Raw genomic sequence first — 15,126 nt, forward strand, 5'->3', positions numbered from 1 at the left:
TTCTCAGAGAAGAGAGTACAAAGTGCTTTTTGGTTTTGTTGAACACAGACCAGAGTAGAAAACCTAAAATGATGGAGATGGACGACCAGGAAAGAGATATGCGCCCAAAATTTAAAACGCCATTCGAGCTGCTGGTATTACAAAATTCCTTTTCGCTAATGTTTTGCGGATGATGAAGCAACGAATGCGAGCACGTCACCTACGAATTAGGTCGATGTATTTCTTTTTTCCCTCAATTTGTATCTTCGCTTCCCTCACGTATTTTAGTCAGCGACCATATCATGAACAGAGTTTCCGAGTCTTTCGTAAGATCAGAAATTGTTTGACTAAGTATAAAAAACCTCTAGCATTATGAAGATATGTTGCTTGGAATTTTTAAACTCTGCGATGCTGGTTGTGGTTTAACGCCGACCCTAAGCAACGCCAGGCCTTTATCACGCAATACTGCATGATGAAATGTGAATATTTGCTCTATAATGGCCCAGCGCATTTCTATGGCTTTATTATCGGTGGGATTCGTAAGGTTCAGTTTAAAATAGATGCGGATCCCGCGATAAGTTCTCCTTTCTTCATGTCAAAGCGATGATTTTTTAGGGTATAATAACTGGTTCTGGCAGCACGCAGTCATTTATAGGTAAGTTACAAGCTCGTAAAGATCACAAGCTACGTAACCGTGGCTATCATTACATTATAATCAACATTCAACAGCGTTCTATAGAGAAGGGTAAACACGTCACCAGTTCATATTGAACAAGTTTACTGTAGTGTTGAGAAAAAAAAAAAGATGAGGTTGGTAATAGGGCCTCCCTTACAGGTGTATAGATAAAAGTATATGATATTGACAGAAACATTCATAAAAAGGAGATGATTGGAATGCTAGTCGGCAATAGATGGAGCTACACATGATTTAACAAACAGGGCGAAGTAGTCAATGATCACACCCTCGTTTGGAAACATAACAATAGAACACGATAATGAAAGAGGTAATACAGCAAGTAATAAAGTATGTGGATGGGGAACGACTGCTGCTTTAGTTCACTGGCATGCATAATACACACGTAACACAAAGTTCTGCATGCATAATAAAAAACTTCTGGTTCTGAGCGGCGAGTTCTTTGCTGGTCAACCTCAAATCGTTTTCCCCTCGTATTGCAATTACTACACTTCAAATAAAAATGATTTTTGAACATTTTGACGCCATTCGCAACTGAACTAAAGCAACCTTTCCGTCTCTTAAGCAACGTTTTAATTTGACTACTGTTGAAATTTTCGAACATCTCGAATTCCAGTAAAGAAACCGGACAGGGCATTTAAACAGTACAAATTTTTTTGTTACATCTCGTGTGGTCAGCCACGAAAAACGCCTCAACGTAGCGCACATATGTCTAAGGCAACGAAGGTGTATGTAAGTTTCTCCAAGTATATAAAAAAAAAACACTAGTGAGTCAAGCGGCATCATTGATTCAAGTTCACATTTTCAGTAGTTAATTCTACTAAACTGACAGTTTTACAAACTTCGATAATATACTAGATGGCGCACCTACGAAGTGCAAGTTTTATCGGCACGCATACATGTATAGGAGCCGCTTTTTAGTTTATGATTGATCCTGTTTAACATACACGAATGTGCAGATTTCATTGTCTGTAGCAAAGGAACAGAGAGTACACACAAGTATTTCTAGCTTTGATTCTAATGTTTTTGTTCGAGAAAGGAAACCCGGCTGCGACAGGTTCAACGTTGACTGAAGTTTTACAGTAAGTTCCAACTCTGGCTTGTTCTCTCGAAACGTTATGCGGAAATGTTCCAGTGGCCGTGCTGCAGCGAATGATTCACCGAGGCCATCTGCCTAATGCCGGATGACAAATTATGTGAGCTTTGTGTGTTCTACGCTTGGCCGGTTTGATGACTTTGTCTAGCTCAAGTTCACGGGAGCCCTTGACGCCACACGTATATGCGTACGTTCGGGTTCTGTGCAGCTACAAGCGAGATTGCATGTTTGCTCACATCTGGGTCGGCTCAAATTCCTCACTGCTGAGTCCGAACATTTTACTACTCGGTTTATACTGATGCAACTTAAAAACGCAGCCGCGTAGTCCACCCACTCCCCTCGCGAAATCCCTGTTCTGCAAATAATTTCCCAGCTTTCCGCAATAGCTGCGAGCACGATAACCGGTGGCTGCGAGAACGATTCATTTTTGCAAAGTACGCTAGTGCTTCGGGATAGCGTGCACCAGAGAATGCAAATACAGTTGCCTACACTATATTTCTTGTCCATGATAGTACATACCACGCCTCTTCTTTTTCTTTCGTTGTTTTCATTCTAGACTTCTAGCTCCACTCTATAGTTTAAAGAAGGAAAACCGTGTATAAGTTTTGTAGCTTACAAAAAGAGAAATGGTACGTTTCTTGAAAAATGATTTCCACTTCATGTTATTCGCAGACTCCCCAGAGGTAGTGCAGGCTCTTCGAGGTGAGACGGCGCGGCTGCCATGCCATACCGAGCTGGCAGCGGAGAGCGAGCCACCGCTGCTGCTGCAGTGGTACCGGGGTTCACAGCTCATCTACAGCGTGGACAGTGAGAACGTGCCCCTGGTGCAGGCTAGGCACACGGTGCATGGCGGGGCGCGTGAGGAACGCCGGCTGCACTTCTCCGTGGGACGGCGGCCATACCGCCTGTCGATTGGCCACGTGCAGCCTGAAGATGAAGACGTCTACTTCTGTCTGGTCTCGTTCCCCTCTGGCACGTCTATCAACGCGTCTGTCAGTCTAGTCATCGTCGGTGAGTTCTTTCTCTCCTGGATTCTGTAGGATACATTTCGCTTTTCATGCATTTTGCTGACTTTTATTACCAGCGGGATTGATTACCATACCGTTGACGCTTAAAATGGGGTCGATGGGGGCACCTCTCTTTTTACTTTTTTTAAGACAGCTGCCTGAAGGCACGTGTCATGCTGAAGCAACAGTTAATGATCGTTGAATCATCACGGCACGTTGTCTGACGAAAGAAGAAATTTCCGTGTCAGGCCTATTTCAGAACGGTTTCCCTTGTGTGCATGCCTAGGTAAAAGAATGCCTTTAGATAGCTGTGATTTTACGGGATGCAAACAGCGTGGTGACTCGGACGATCAACGCCGTGCTAAAAGAAAGTTCAAATGCTAATCGGAAATTGGTGTTTTCAGTTTCACCTTAAATCACACATGCTGAGTGTTAATAAAAACGAATCCTGACTTCGACGAACTTGCGATATTCTGTTAATGTGTGCGATATTTTCAAGTGTGTATGAGAAATTGAAATATTGCTGTGTATGATAAATGAACTTCGATATCATATATAGCTCCGTCGGATGGTGCAGTTCTGAGCAGGCACAGTATTTCAGGTAACCATGTACGACACCTTTGTAGTTCTCATTTTCCACATTGAATCTGTGTATGCCGAGGCTAAACGGACTGTAAGGTAGTTTTGGCTCTTGGTTGGTTGGTCCTTATCGAACTGGCACAACCTACCGCAGGTGATCGGTTATGTAACGGGCGGTGCCTTGTTTAATAAAAATGAATAAGTTTATGTTCCCTTAATGTTTAGAAATACGTGAATTTCAAAATGGTTCATTGACTTTACCGAGAAAAATAAAATTAAAAAGAAGCAGACAAGTATTGTTTAACAATAGGATGAATTTACATGACATCAATATTTAATTCTTTTTGTGTCGTGTAGGAAATCGCATAAGGCATCGCAAACGTTCCTGTGGTGAAAACACCACTAGGTAGCTCCAAAGGAAAGAACCACCGGAAGTGATAAGTTTAAGCCCATTTTTTGTGGTGGTTTATCTGGAAGTGTTTTCAGTTGATTAGTAAATAATGTATATCTTAGGAAGAAATGATGCTCTGATTCACTCGTATTGTGCGACAAATATCAGACAAATACCACTACCTGCCATTGTTTTAAAGATGATTAACTGTCTGTGCGCAGAAACGTATGCACCACAGAAATTTGGCCAACCCTACCACTCACCGCTGGTACACTAAAAGGTTGCAAAACAAAACAAAAATCGGCAATAATACGCATGCTCCTCAAAAGACTCGTCAATGTCGTACCATAAACACACAATGCATGCGGCGAGCGAGGCAATAAGACGAAGATCGTAACAAGAAGCCACAAGCTGCTCAAATGGAAAACTTTAAGGGAGCAAACGTCCCGTTAAAGAGAGGCTTGCTGTGCCGTTCAAGAAAATTTGGAGCCTTTCTGAGCCTTTCATGCTGATTGGGTGTCACCTATCTACCATCTGCTACAGAGGTTCGCTGGTGATTACCCTTCACCGGAAGGAAGGCTCAGTTATAATCCCAGTGGTGAACACCAGGGACGATCCTTTGAACTTCGCTTGTCAACAATCTCCACAGGATGTAAACACTTGTATTTTTAATACTTTCACAACAATTACGCTACTACTGAAATGCATCCATGGAAGCTGATTAGAGGCACACTGAGGTACTGTGTCAAGCAAATGTTCACTTTCAACTGCCCACACAAAATTCGTTCGTTTCATAACTTTGGACATTTATTTGTTCTGCACACTTACCAACTAAGAGTTCAACCATGATTTTTAAGCACAACCAAGCTTGAATGAGTGCAACCTTAGCGCATCAAGTTCGTAAATGTATCGACCTTATGAAAAACTGCTGCCATCTGTCAGATGTTTGGCAGAGCTAACAATTTGGCACCATGTTGGACGCTACTGTTCTAATCGTTACACTGGCGCCACTCTAACTTCGTACTTGTATCTGCCCTGATGGTAATATATTGGGGCATATACATGACATACCAGTATGTAAAGACCAGTGCAAGTGACCGGCATCTCCCACTTACGAGCATTAAAGTTTAGGTTTTGAGTGTTGATAGTTACTACGTGTGCAGAACTTCCTGACAACGGGAACAAAACTAAAGCCAGTCTGTCACCATCGTTGAGAACAAAGCTGCTTGTTAGGCAATAAATTTTGTATGGTTGAAGAATGCTTAGAAGGAAGCTTCAGCGCCCGAAACGACTATGCAAAGAGATGTCGGTAAAGGAGGCGCTCTTTACCCATTTCAAAGCGCATTACATAATAGACATCCTTCGTTAACCTGATGAATTGGGCATCTCGTTTTAAGTAAAACAGTCTGCTAATGTTTTGTTTCTGAAATAAAAGAATTTCGCTGCTATACTTATGATGGTATATACGTAGAAATAAAATACCGGGGAAATAAAATGCAAATAGTTCGCGTCTTCATCTCGTAAAAAGTGAAAATGAATTGTTTGCTGCTACAAGATGTTGGTTAGGCACTGAGCAACTATTTAATTGAATATGATTCTCTCATATGCTTCTCACCCATTGCGGCTAAGCAGGTTTGTGTCACCGACTTAACACCTACGAAACCACCTCAGCGTATAACGAATGGGGGCGCAAGGGCATTTTCTTTTCAGTTTCATACGAAACGTTCCATACACCAGAAGTATTGGATAATATTTTACAGCACACAGGAGTGAATATAGAATTTCTCTGAAGAGGGGTCAATTTTCGAGGCAACCTAATATGTGCTTCTCCTGGGGTATAAAATAAGAAAAAAAAAGGAGGGGTGGTGGCAGGATATCTGCATCGCGCCTCCGAAATAGTCAATGATAGCACATAAAATGCTTGAAAAATACTAATACGTTGGACACTTTGTACACACGTGCAAAGAATCTCACGAAAGACTGCCTGGTTAAACTCCACAATCGAAAACAAACTAATGTAACAAGCGTGTTCGTCACAGGAGTTACAGCAAGAAACTCGTCAGGGCAAGCAAGACAGCTGCAGCACAGAAAACAGGTGGCCGAGAGCGCGACACACGAAGATCGTCGTCTTTTCTCTCACTGGCACAGACCTAGCACCAATGTGCACCGGTACAATTTCCTCCCTGCACAAAGAGGAGCCATCCTGGTGATGGCGCCTTAAGGAAAAGACGCTATAGGTGGGTCGTAGCAGGGTTTAAGTCGCGTGACGTGAACTGTTTCGCGGCCTCGGCAGCAATGATCGGGCGATGGGTAGACCGGCTCGACGACGTAGTTTACGGGAGATGTCTGCTCCAGTATGCGGTAAGGACCGTGGCACCGTGATAAAAGCTTAGTGGAAAGTCCGGGAGTTGTGGACGGGACCCAAAGCCAAACCAGCTTTCCCGGGGAGTAATGGGCATCAGACGCAGCTGTGTCATGACGGAATTTTTGCCGCAACTGATCTTGCGTGGTGTACGAGCGAGCCAGTTTACGGCATTCTTCAGCGTAAGCAGCAGCTTTAGAGAAGGGTTTGCCCTCAGCATCGTCTGGTTGGTACGGCAGAATAGTGTCCATAGAACATGAATGTTGACGTCCATACAGGAGAAAGAAGGGAGAGAAGCCAGCGGTAGTTTGTGACGCAGTTGTAAGCGTAGGTGACGAAAGAAAGTATGCGGTCCCAGTTTGTGTGGTCTTCCGACATGTACATCGCCAGCATGTCGGCAAGGGTACGATTGAAGCGTTCCGTCATCCCGTTAGTCTGAGGATGGTATGCGGAAGCGGTGTCGTGTACAATGCGCCATTCTTTGAGCAGAAACTCGATGGCATTTGAAAGGAAGACGCGGCCGCGGTCTCTAAGTAATTCACGTGGGGCCCCATGGCGCAGAATGAGACGATCAAGAAGGAACCACGTGATGTCTTTCGCAGTGGCGGCTGGTAGCGCAGAATTTTCTGCGTACCACGTAAAGTGGTCGATTGCGACTGTTATCCAGCGGTTGCCATCAATAGTGGTCGGAAGTGGACCGAAGAGATCGAAACCAACGCGGTCGAATGGTCGGGCAGGGCAGGGCAATGACTGTAGAGGACCAGCGGTGCTGTGAGTAGAAACCTTGCGATGTTGGCACGCAGAGTATGACTGAACGTACCGGCGAACGTACCGATACATGCCTCGCCAGTAGTACCTCAGGCGAAAACGTGAGTACGTCTTGAACAAGCCAGCGTGACCACACTGAGGGTCGTCGTAGAAGGCACTGCAAATATCCGCGCGCAAATCACGGGGGATCACGAGCGGCCGTCGGTCAGGTAATTGCGACGATACAGCAAGCCTTCACGAAGTGCGAAGTGTTGGACTTGACGACGTAGGGCGCGTGAGGCGGAGCTTGGGGACCGTTGAGACAAAATGTCAAGCAGCGAAGCAATCCAGTGATCTTTGCGCTGTTCTTCCGGCATGTCGCTGATGGTCAGAGATGATGAATAACAAGTGAAAGCTGGTGAGCCGGAAGTGTCGGAAGGCAGTTGCGATGGAGATAGGGCGTCAGCGTCTGAGTATTTTTGTCCAGAGCGATAAATCACACGTATATCATACTCCTGCGATCGTAAAGCCCCGTGAGCCAGGCGTCCAGTTGGGTCTTTCGAGGACGACAGCCAGCATAGCGCGTGATGGTCGGTAACAACATCAAACTGACGCCCATAAAGGTAGGTGCGAAATTTACCGATTGTCCAAACAATTGCCAAACACTCCTTTTCTGTGACGGACTAATTTGACTCCGCCTTTGTGAGGGTAAGACTGGAATATGCTACAACGTACTCGCCAAGGTCTGGTTGTCGCTTGTTGAGTACCGCGCCAAGGCCGACACCGCTAGCGTCCGTATGTATTTCTGTAGGCGCGTTGGGGTCATAGTGGCGTAGAATTGGAGGAGACGTGAGGAGTAGGTGAAGCTTTGTAAATGACTCGGCATTCGGCATTCCAAGCATAGAGGTCATTGCTGCCGGCGAGAATCTGTGTCAAGGAGGGTATATTTGAGGAAAAATTGTGGATGAAGCGCCGAAAATATGAACACAGCCTAATAAAGCTTTGGAGTTTCTTTAGAGTGCTGGGCTTGGGATATTCGGCAACCACTCGAAGTTTGGTAGGATGTGGTGAAACTCTTTCTTTGGAGACGACGTGTCCTAGGATGGTAAGCTGACGGGCGCCAAAGTGACATTTCTTCAGTATTAACTGCAAGCCGGCGTTAGTGAGGCACTCAAGAACTTGTTCAAGGCGAGCGATATGAGATGGGAAATCTGCCGAAAAAACAGCTATGCCATCTAAATAGCATAAACAGGTCTGCCATTTGAGGCCTCTGAGAAAGGTTTTTATCATCCTTTCGAAGGCAGCAGGCGCGTTGCAAAGGCCGAAAAGCATTACGTGTCATTACGTGCCAAAGGTGATCGACACTTGGAATCTTTCCAGCACCTCCACCAAATGTAACAAGCGTGTTCTTCGCAGGAGTTTCAGCAAGAAATTCACCAGGGCAAGCAATACAGCTGCAGCACAGAAAACAGAAGGCCGAGAGCGCGACACACGAACTTCGTCGTCTTTTCTCTCACTGGCACAGAGCTAGCGCCGATGTGCACCAGTACGCTACAAACAACACACTCTAACGCAATAGGTGTTTTATATAAGAATCGACGACACCTGCGAGCTACCTGTCTAAATAGTAATAGTTATTGAAATGTTATAAACAAACCATGTCTACAACAGCGCAAGCACGCACGAGTAGCGGCGATGCAGCTTTGAAGCTTGTATAGAAGGTATTTTATCTGTGCCTGCAAGCACACAGCATGAAAGCAGTCTTGTTGCAGCATCACACGCATAACATGCCTGTTGATGCTGTCCCACAACGCATCTATTCAGGTCGTGAACGCAAACGGTGAAGGTTTGTCATAAGCAGTAGCCGTATAGCCGTAGCTACGGAACGATCTGCCACTTCTCGTCGGCCGCAAGTCAATGTAACCAAGCAGAGTTTATTTTCCTGCAAACCTTTTTCAACATTCTAGTTTCCTCAATCTGAGCAACACGGAACACAAGAATAGGGTGGCACTGCGTTGCTATCAGCCACCACACATTGATACGTACGCTCCATGTGGCCGCGCCTACAGCCGTCAACATAGCTGGAAGGCGCACGATGGCCGCTTTACGGTAGAAAGTTTTGCGTATGGTCAATTTTCTTTCTGCAAATTGGATATCAGTACGTCGTCAAGGCATTGATATTGAGACAAGTGAACTAGGTTTTAACGCGCTCTGCTGGCTCATAGCGATTACATAATAAAGGTGAAACACATTTTAGCAAACCAAAGCCACTTTGACCGTTTCTTTCTACGTATCTATCTATTTATCTATATATCTAGCCTTATACGTCTGGGTGCTTTCATCATCACCTCCATAACTTGGTATACACCAAAATGTTCATGGAAGGATAAGCGCGTATGACGAATATTACTAAGTGATCCTGACATGAATAACACCAAAATCGTATTGCGCGCATCGTCAAACCCGCATCTTTACTCCGGTATGGCTCATACTTGTAAAATACGGGCCGCGGTATGAGGGTATACGTGCCATACGTGACTGACAGATTGTATCTACCCAGGTACGGCAGTAACAGACAACGGAAACTTGAATGCAGAGAGCATTAAAAATAGAAATAGGCAAAGTTTACGCGAATAATACAAAACGACGTGGGTGATACCCCTATATAGGTATAACACGCAAGTGACACATGTATTCATAGAGGTAGTTGCGCATTTATTGTGCATTGTTTCGCAACAAGGGCTAAGGTATGAATGCTGCACGAAAAAATCAACGTCATGTAAAGAACGGCAAGCAGCTCGAAACTTGTAGCGCGCACCTCAAGCAGAAGCCACAAGAGGAAAATTAGCATACACAGGACGAATGAGCACTAACAACTGTCACAGCTCGACACTTAAAGCGCGCTGTAAAACCAGAAAAACGCATGAAATGGAACGAGCAAGTATACACAGGGCAAGCGTGATTAACTATCACAATTCTTACTTCTTCGTAGGCGCTCCTTTCGTAAACGCAGCGGTGGTGACAAACAAAGTGACCTTCATCCCCTCCTCCTTCATCCTCTCCTGAACCACAAGCCTGATAATGCGCAAGCGGAAAAGATAATGCTCTATCAAGGCCAGTGCTCATCGAAACGCGTGAGCCGGCGACCTTCAATGCACCTCAAATGCTTTTAAGTACAATAGTCTTTCTTGGGAACCTTCGACTCAAAAAAATTGGTGTGTTTGTCCGCCCTTAAAGGTACCCTAAGCGGCACCAAAGTGACCAAACGATACCCCAAACGGCCGACCCCATTCACAGCGCCAACCAATATTGCTCAAGATTCGGTGTTCAAATATACTTGTTTGATTGACAATTAAAAAACAAATATTGCGCATATCTGAGGCACCATACATTATAATACGCCAGTATTTTGTATGTGTGTCTCATACTACAAAAGCATACATAAGTAATTATCAGGACCGTAGCGTTTATCACGTTGCGCTGACAAGGCAACGCTTGCACGAAACGGCAAGTGTTTCCAACGCTTTGCTAAGACGACACGGTGGAGGCACCTACCCGTCGCCTTGCGTTCTACACCTTATCATCTCTGAGACGGGCAGGCATGCCCACCTCAGAGCCGCAAGCTTCTTTTTTCCAAGATAACTGCCAGATAGCACTTATGTCTGACGTGTGACGTGACTTTATGCGCTCGTTCACCTCCGCTGCACGCCCGAGGCACTCTGACGCAGTGTCTCCAGAAGACCATTTGCCAATTTTCTTGCGCAGAACATTAAATAAACGTTTTGTTCACTCTCTCTATCGTCTTTCGACGACATTTGCAGTGTAGCATGCAGATACGGGGCCAATTTTTTTAATGCGAGCCCTTCACGCCATTTCGCTACTGATGACGAAAACGTACCGAAATTGCGGAGAACTGAGGAGTGCCAGAGGGTATATCGTGTACATAAAAATCTTGCCGTTAGCGATCTTTACAGCGTGTGCTTCATGGCTTAGTGGTTAGCGCCACGTGCTGTGTAGGAAGAAATCACTGGTTTAACATCCCGCAACACAATCTTTTCGTCACATTTTTTAGGAAACCAATAATAAAAAATGCCTGGCCTTCCTGGAAGGCGCAACACATTAAGAGTGAAAGATAGAATGCGGCCTTTCTGAGCCTTTTCTAAACACTCATTGCTTAACTGCTGCAAATAGACTTGCTTGGTGCCAACTGCAGCAATAATAGAATTTTTAGGGTAGTAGGCCGGCATTCGCTCTGCTATTTTTGCCATTCTTCTGAGAAGCGTGGTATCCGCTAAAAAAAATGTGAAGAAGTTTGTGCGAATTGTTCATGCAGTGACTGACGACAATGAAGAATTATGCCGGAAGTTGGTATGCGCCACAGTGAATAGCTGAAGAAAAACAAGCTTTTGTAATGGGTTCGGTAATTGGATGACATACTCGTTACGCCATTCGCATTGTGCGACGACCAGTTGTTCTTTTGCTGTTTCAAAGCACTTGAAACAGCAAAAGTCGTATTACCGCGATTTCTTTCCCGACATCATGCCTGCCGAAGACACGTTTACCGAGAAGTCCGGAGTACCGGCATGGCTCAGTGGTAGAATACTGGGCTCACACCCAGCGGACCCAGATTCAAGCCCCACTGCGTCATTGGTACTAAGCTTATTTCGCGCGATGTGGTTACGGACAGCGGTGGCATGTGGACTACTACGGCGCTGCGCGTGACCCATGTTGTGAATTCATAACAGCTTTCGCTGTAATAAATTTGAGGTCATATCCGTAACGAAAATACGTCATTGAAGCCTTGTTGGACCACAGCATACAAAAACTTTCATGTCAATAGTAACCATCAGAAGCCCAGCACGCATCGAACCCAAGTATTTTGCGTGGCTGCCAGGAATTTTACCACAGAACGACGCTAGGACTAAAACGTTCGATGAAAACAGACCCTATGCAGACATAATACTGGTGCAATGTAGAATGTGGTTGATGTGCTGGACATATATTTTATAATAGTGCAATAGCAGTGAACTTGTAAGACTTAGGTTACAGACGTCATGTCGAGTTGAAGTACGTCATGCTTGTAGTGTTGGATACGCTTTTTAGCAGTCCAAAGACCCTTTTAACTCCATCCTTATGATACAGCAAACTATGAAGAAGCATTTCTCGAACCCGGACAAACACGTTATTACAAAAATTACTCTACATATTGTCGTCATTCCACTATGAAATGCACTTCGTTTCAATGATGCAGACGTTTGTTCCTAAGTGTTCACGTCCTATGGAATTAAAGTGACTCTTTGAATGCTTTAGAAAATCAACTCGAACAAGGCAGAGCACAAGAATACAAAGATACAGAGCATGAGCACTGCGCACTGTAAAGATATTGTACTGCGTCCTTCTGTTCTTCTGTATCGTCTTCTTCGCGCTAATATTTTTTCACAATGTGCGTCAATTTCCACTCACCCACTTCTCTATCACCATGAAGGTACCCTTTAAATGCAAGTGTTTAAACGCAAGTTCATGATGGGCACACAACTACTACAATTTCAAAAATAGATTGATCTACGAAAAGAAAGGCAGCTTAGACAACTAATCGCGGATTACTTCTCATTAGACAAATTCTCACAAAGCGTGGGATCTGCCAATTTTTTTTCTCTTGAAGTGCAAAACAAGCACTAATGTTCTTAAACAGTATGGATATGTGAGCGCATTTGTGGGAACCTTTTTTCCTTATGAATGACATCAGTCCTTGTTTCATTGCGTCTTGAGGGCTTTACACGTACTATTTTTTCTTCTTTTCACGTACATAAAAACTATAGGCAGGGGCCTGCCAGAAAGAACTCCTGACAGGCCCCGGCCTTTGGAAAAGCGTTTCTTCTTCCACACACTCTGAAGGTGGTAGCGCACTTTTATCGCCCCTAGCAGTCATTCTTAATCAACATGCAGGACCTTTTTTTACTCTTTTTGCCCTCAATAGTCATAAATATTCAAAATTAGCCGTTTATCTATATTTTGGTTCCAGATGATGCTCGCAGCCCTCAGCCAGAAACGAATCAAGTATTGCCCGAATCACTATGAAGGGCTGGTGCTGTGGCTCACAATTTAGCTACGTAAGTGATCGACTGCCGGGGCTCAAGGAACCATACTTTCATACGTTATATATGGGAAGCGTGGCTGCAGATATCTTTCACTGTTTCGATTACAATGTTTCAACTTACGTGCATCGAAATTATAAATCCAGACGCGCATTTCTTGGAACCATTATTGAATTGAATCCTGAGAGTGATGCCAGTGACCTCGTGCTATGCAGCAGTTGGCTATTGCAGAGGCTATTCCAACGAACTCTGCAAGGCCCGTAATTAGGGGCATGCGAGCAAAGGATGGACAGCCGGTTTTGCACAACATGCAGGTTCCAACGTATTCCATATTAATGCGTCATGGGAGTTGCACGTCTACCATAAACAACTTTGCCAAAAGCTACGTTGCACATTCAGAAAAGTTCATATTTACCTGTAGAAGGGAGCTTAAGGCACCTAATTAGAAAAAGAAGTATGAAATAATCCAAAACTAAGTGATAGGTTTCCACACGTTGTTGTTATCAATAAGATAACAACAACGCGTAGTTGTTCATAATGACTGTTTCAGTTACAGCTTCTTCCCCAGGGTGATTCAGCAGTGAAATTCGTTACCAGATTCGGTTGTGAAAATCAAATCACTTACTGACTTTTTAGAAGCAATAAAACATATAGTGCACTCTGATACCATGCGCTAAGATTGTGAATATGTGTGACTTACGTGCTTTGTAACTAGGCTATGATATTTAATATGTGATTTATTATGCGCAAAATATGATGTGTATTTCGGCAGTGATGCTCTCTTTTCTTATTTTTCACTAACTTCTCTGTTTGAACTATATGCTTACTCATTATGATATATTTGTTGTATGTGCTCTGAAATGATGTGTTCCAGCAGTGAAGGTTCTTTTTCTTATGTTTCTCCTATGCACATTTCTGTTTTATATGAGTCACCTCCACTCCTGTAATAGCCCGCCAAGGGCTAACAGTATCAATAAATGAATGAATTGAAAGAGAACTCCCTCCAAAATTCTCAAGTGGCAAATTTATAGAAACCATCTGTTTTCAAAATAGCTACAAATTATGAGAGCTACAGACATGACGTGACGCAAAGGATAGGGACATCGGGCAGTTTGTCTGTGTGAAGCCTAATACAATGGACATTGACCCGATGTCTTGAAGCTTTGAAGGAGCATCTCGTTTTCATGCAATAAAGAGACACTCTTTAGGGACAAGTTAGATTTGCTGTGATCGCCATCTAACATATCACAAAATTCTTATGGAAAGAGTTTGTATTATCTATAAGGCGGAACTGTACTTTGCAATTGGATGAATTTTTATAGTAACGAAGAAATTATATTTGCCTATAAGGTTTAGAAAACTTCATCGTTGATGGTTGGAAAGTAGCAGAAAACGCAACCCTGGCTCTGCAACATCATATATATATATATATATATATATATATATATATATATATATATATATATATATATATATATATATATATATATATATATATATATATATATGATGCCCTCCAGCTGGTGCAGAAACATTTATATCCTGAAGTCGCCGAAATGTCATGTGTGCATGGAGAGGTCGCGGATAATTTGAGCGCTTTCGCGCCCTCGCTCTTCACCATTTCTCCGCCACTTCCACCCCCTCTTTTATTGCCTGTTCCCCATTTATTATGTTTCTTTTGATCCGACGGTCCGTCGCTCGCAAACCCCAGACAGAGCCGTGGCCACTGAGATGTGTATGTAGGTCGCTTTGACCGGTGTCTCACTGTGGCGCCCCCTGGTGCTGCCAATATATTTGTCACGCTCTGTTTGGATGAAGCAGCGTAGGAAGTGCGGAAAAGAACGCTCGTTATTTATTGTCCTCTGAAGAGCGTTTCCACGAGCGGGTGGACGAAACCCGGTGGCCGGAATGGGCTATGGGATGCCGGTGAGAACACACACATTCAAAGCGGCAACATAGCCAAGCACAGCCTTCCTGTCACGCCACTGCCTGTTTTCTACAGACAGCATACTATAACGCTACATCTACCTTCTTTCGGCGGGCAGAAGACGGAAAGCGTAGAAAAATACTGAAACGAATCCGAATGCTGGCGTTTTGTTTGCGGCATAATGCTCGGACAGAGGTCAACAGTTGACAGCGGACCTCTTCACCGCTGTTTTATTGAATGAATTGGCTA

General features: G+C 44.1%; 1 protein-coding gene across 1 annotated transcript in view; it reads left to right on the top strand.

Annotated features, from left to right (window-relative positions):
- Window positions 1-15,126, top strand: part of LOC142775925 (neuronal cell adhesion molecule-like) — a 935,753-nt gene that overhangs the window by 545,903 nt on the left and 374,724 nt on the right. The window contains exon 3 of the mRNA XM_075878461.1: window positions 2,442-2,780. Coding sequence (XP_075734576.1) covers window positions 2,442-2,780 — 339 coding nt within the window. The remainder of the gene's footprint in view (window positions 1-2,441; window positions 2,781-15,126) is intronic.

Source organism: Rhipicephalus microplus, chromosome X (genome assembly GCF_043290135.1).
Source record: "Rhipicephalus microplus isolate Deutch F79 chromosome X, USDA_Rmic, whole genome shotgun sequence".
Lineage (NCBI taxonomy): Eukaryota > Metazoa > Arthropoda > Arachnida > Ixodida > Ixodidae > Rhipicephalus > Rhipicephalus microplus.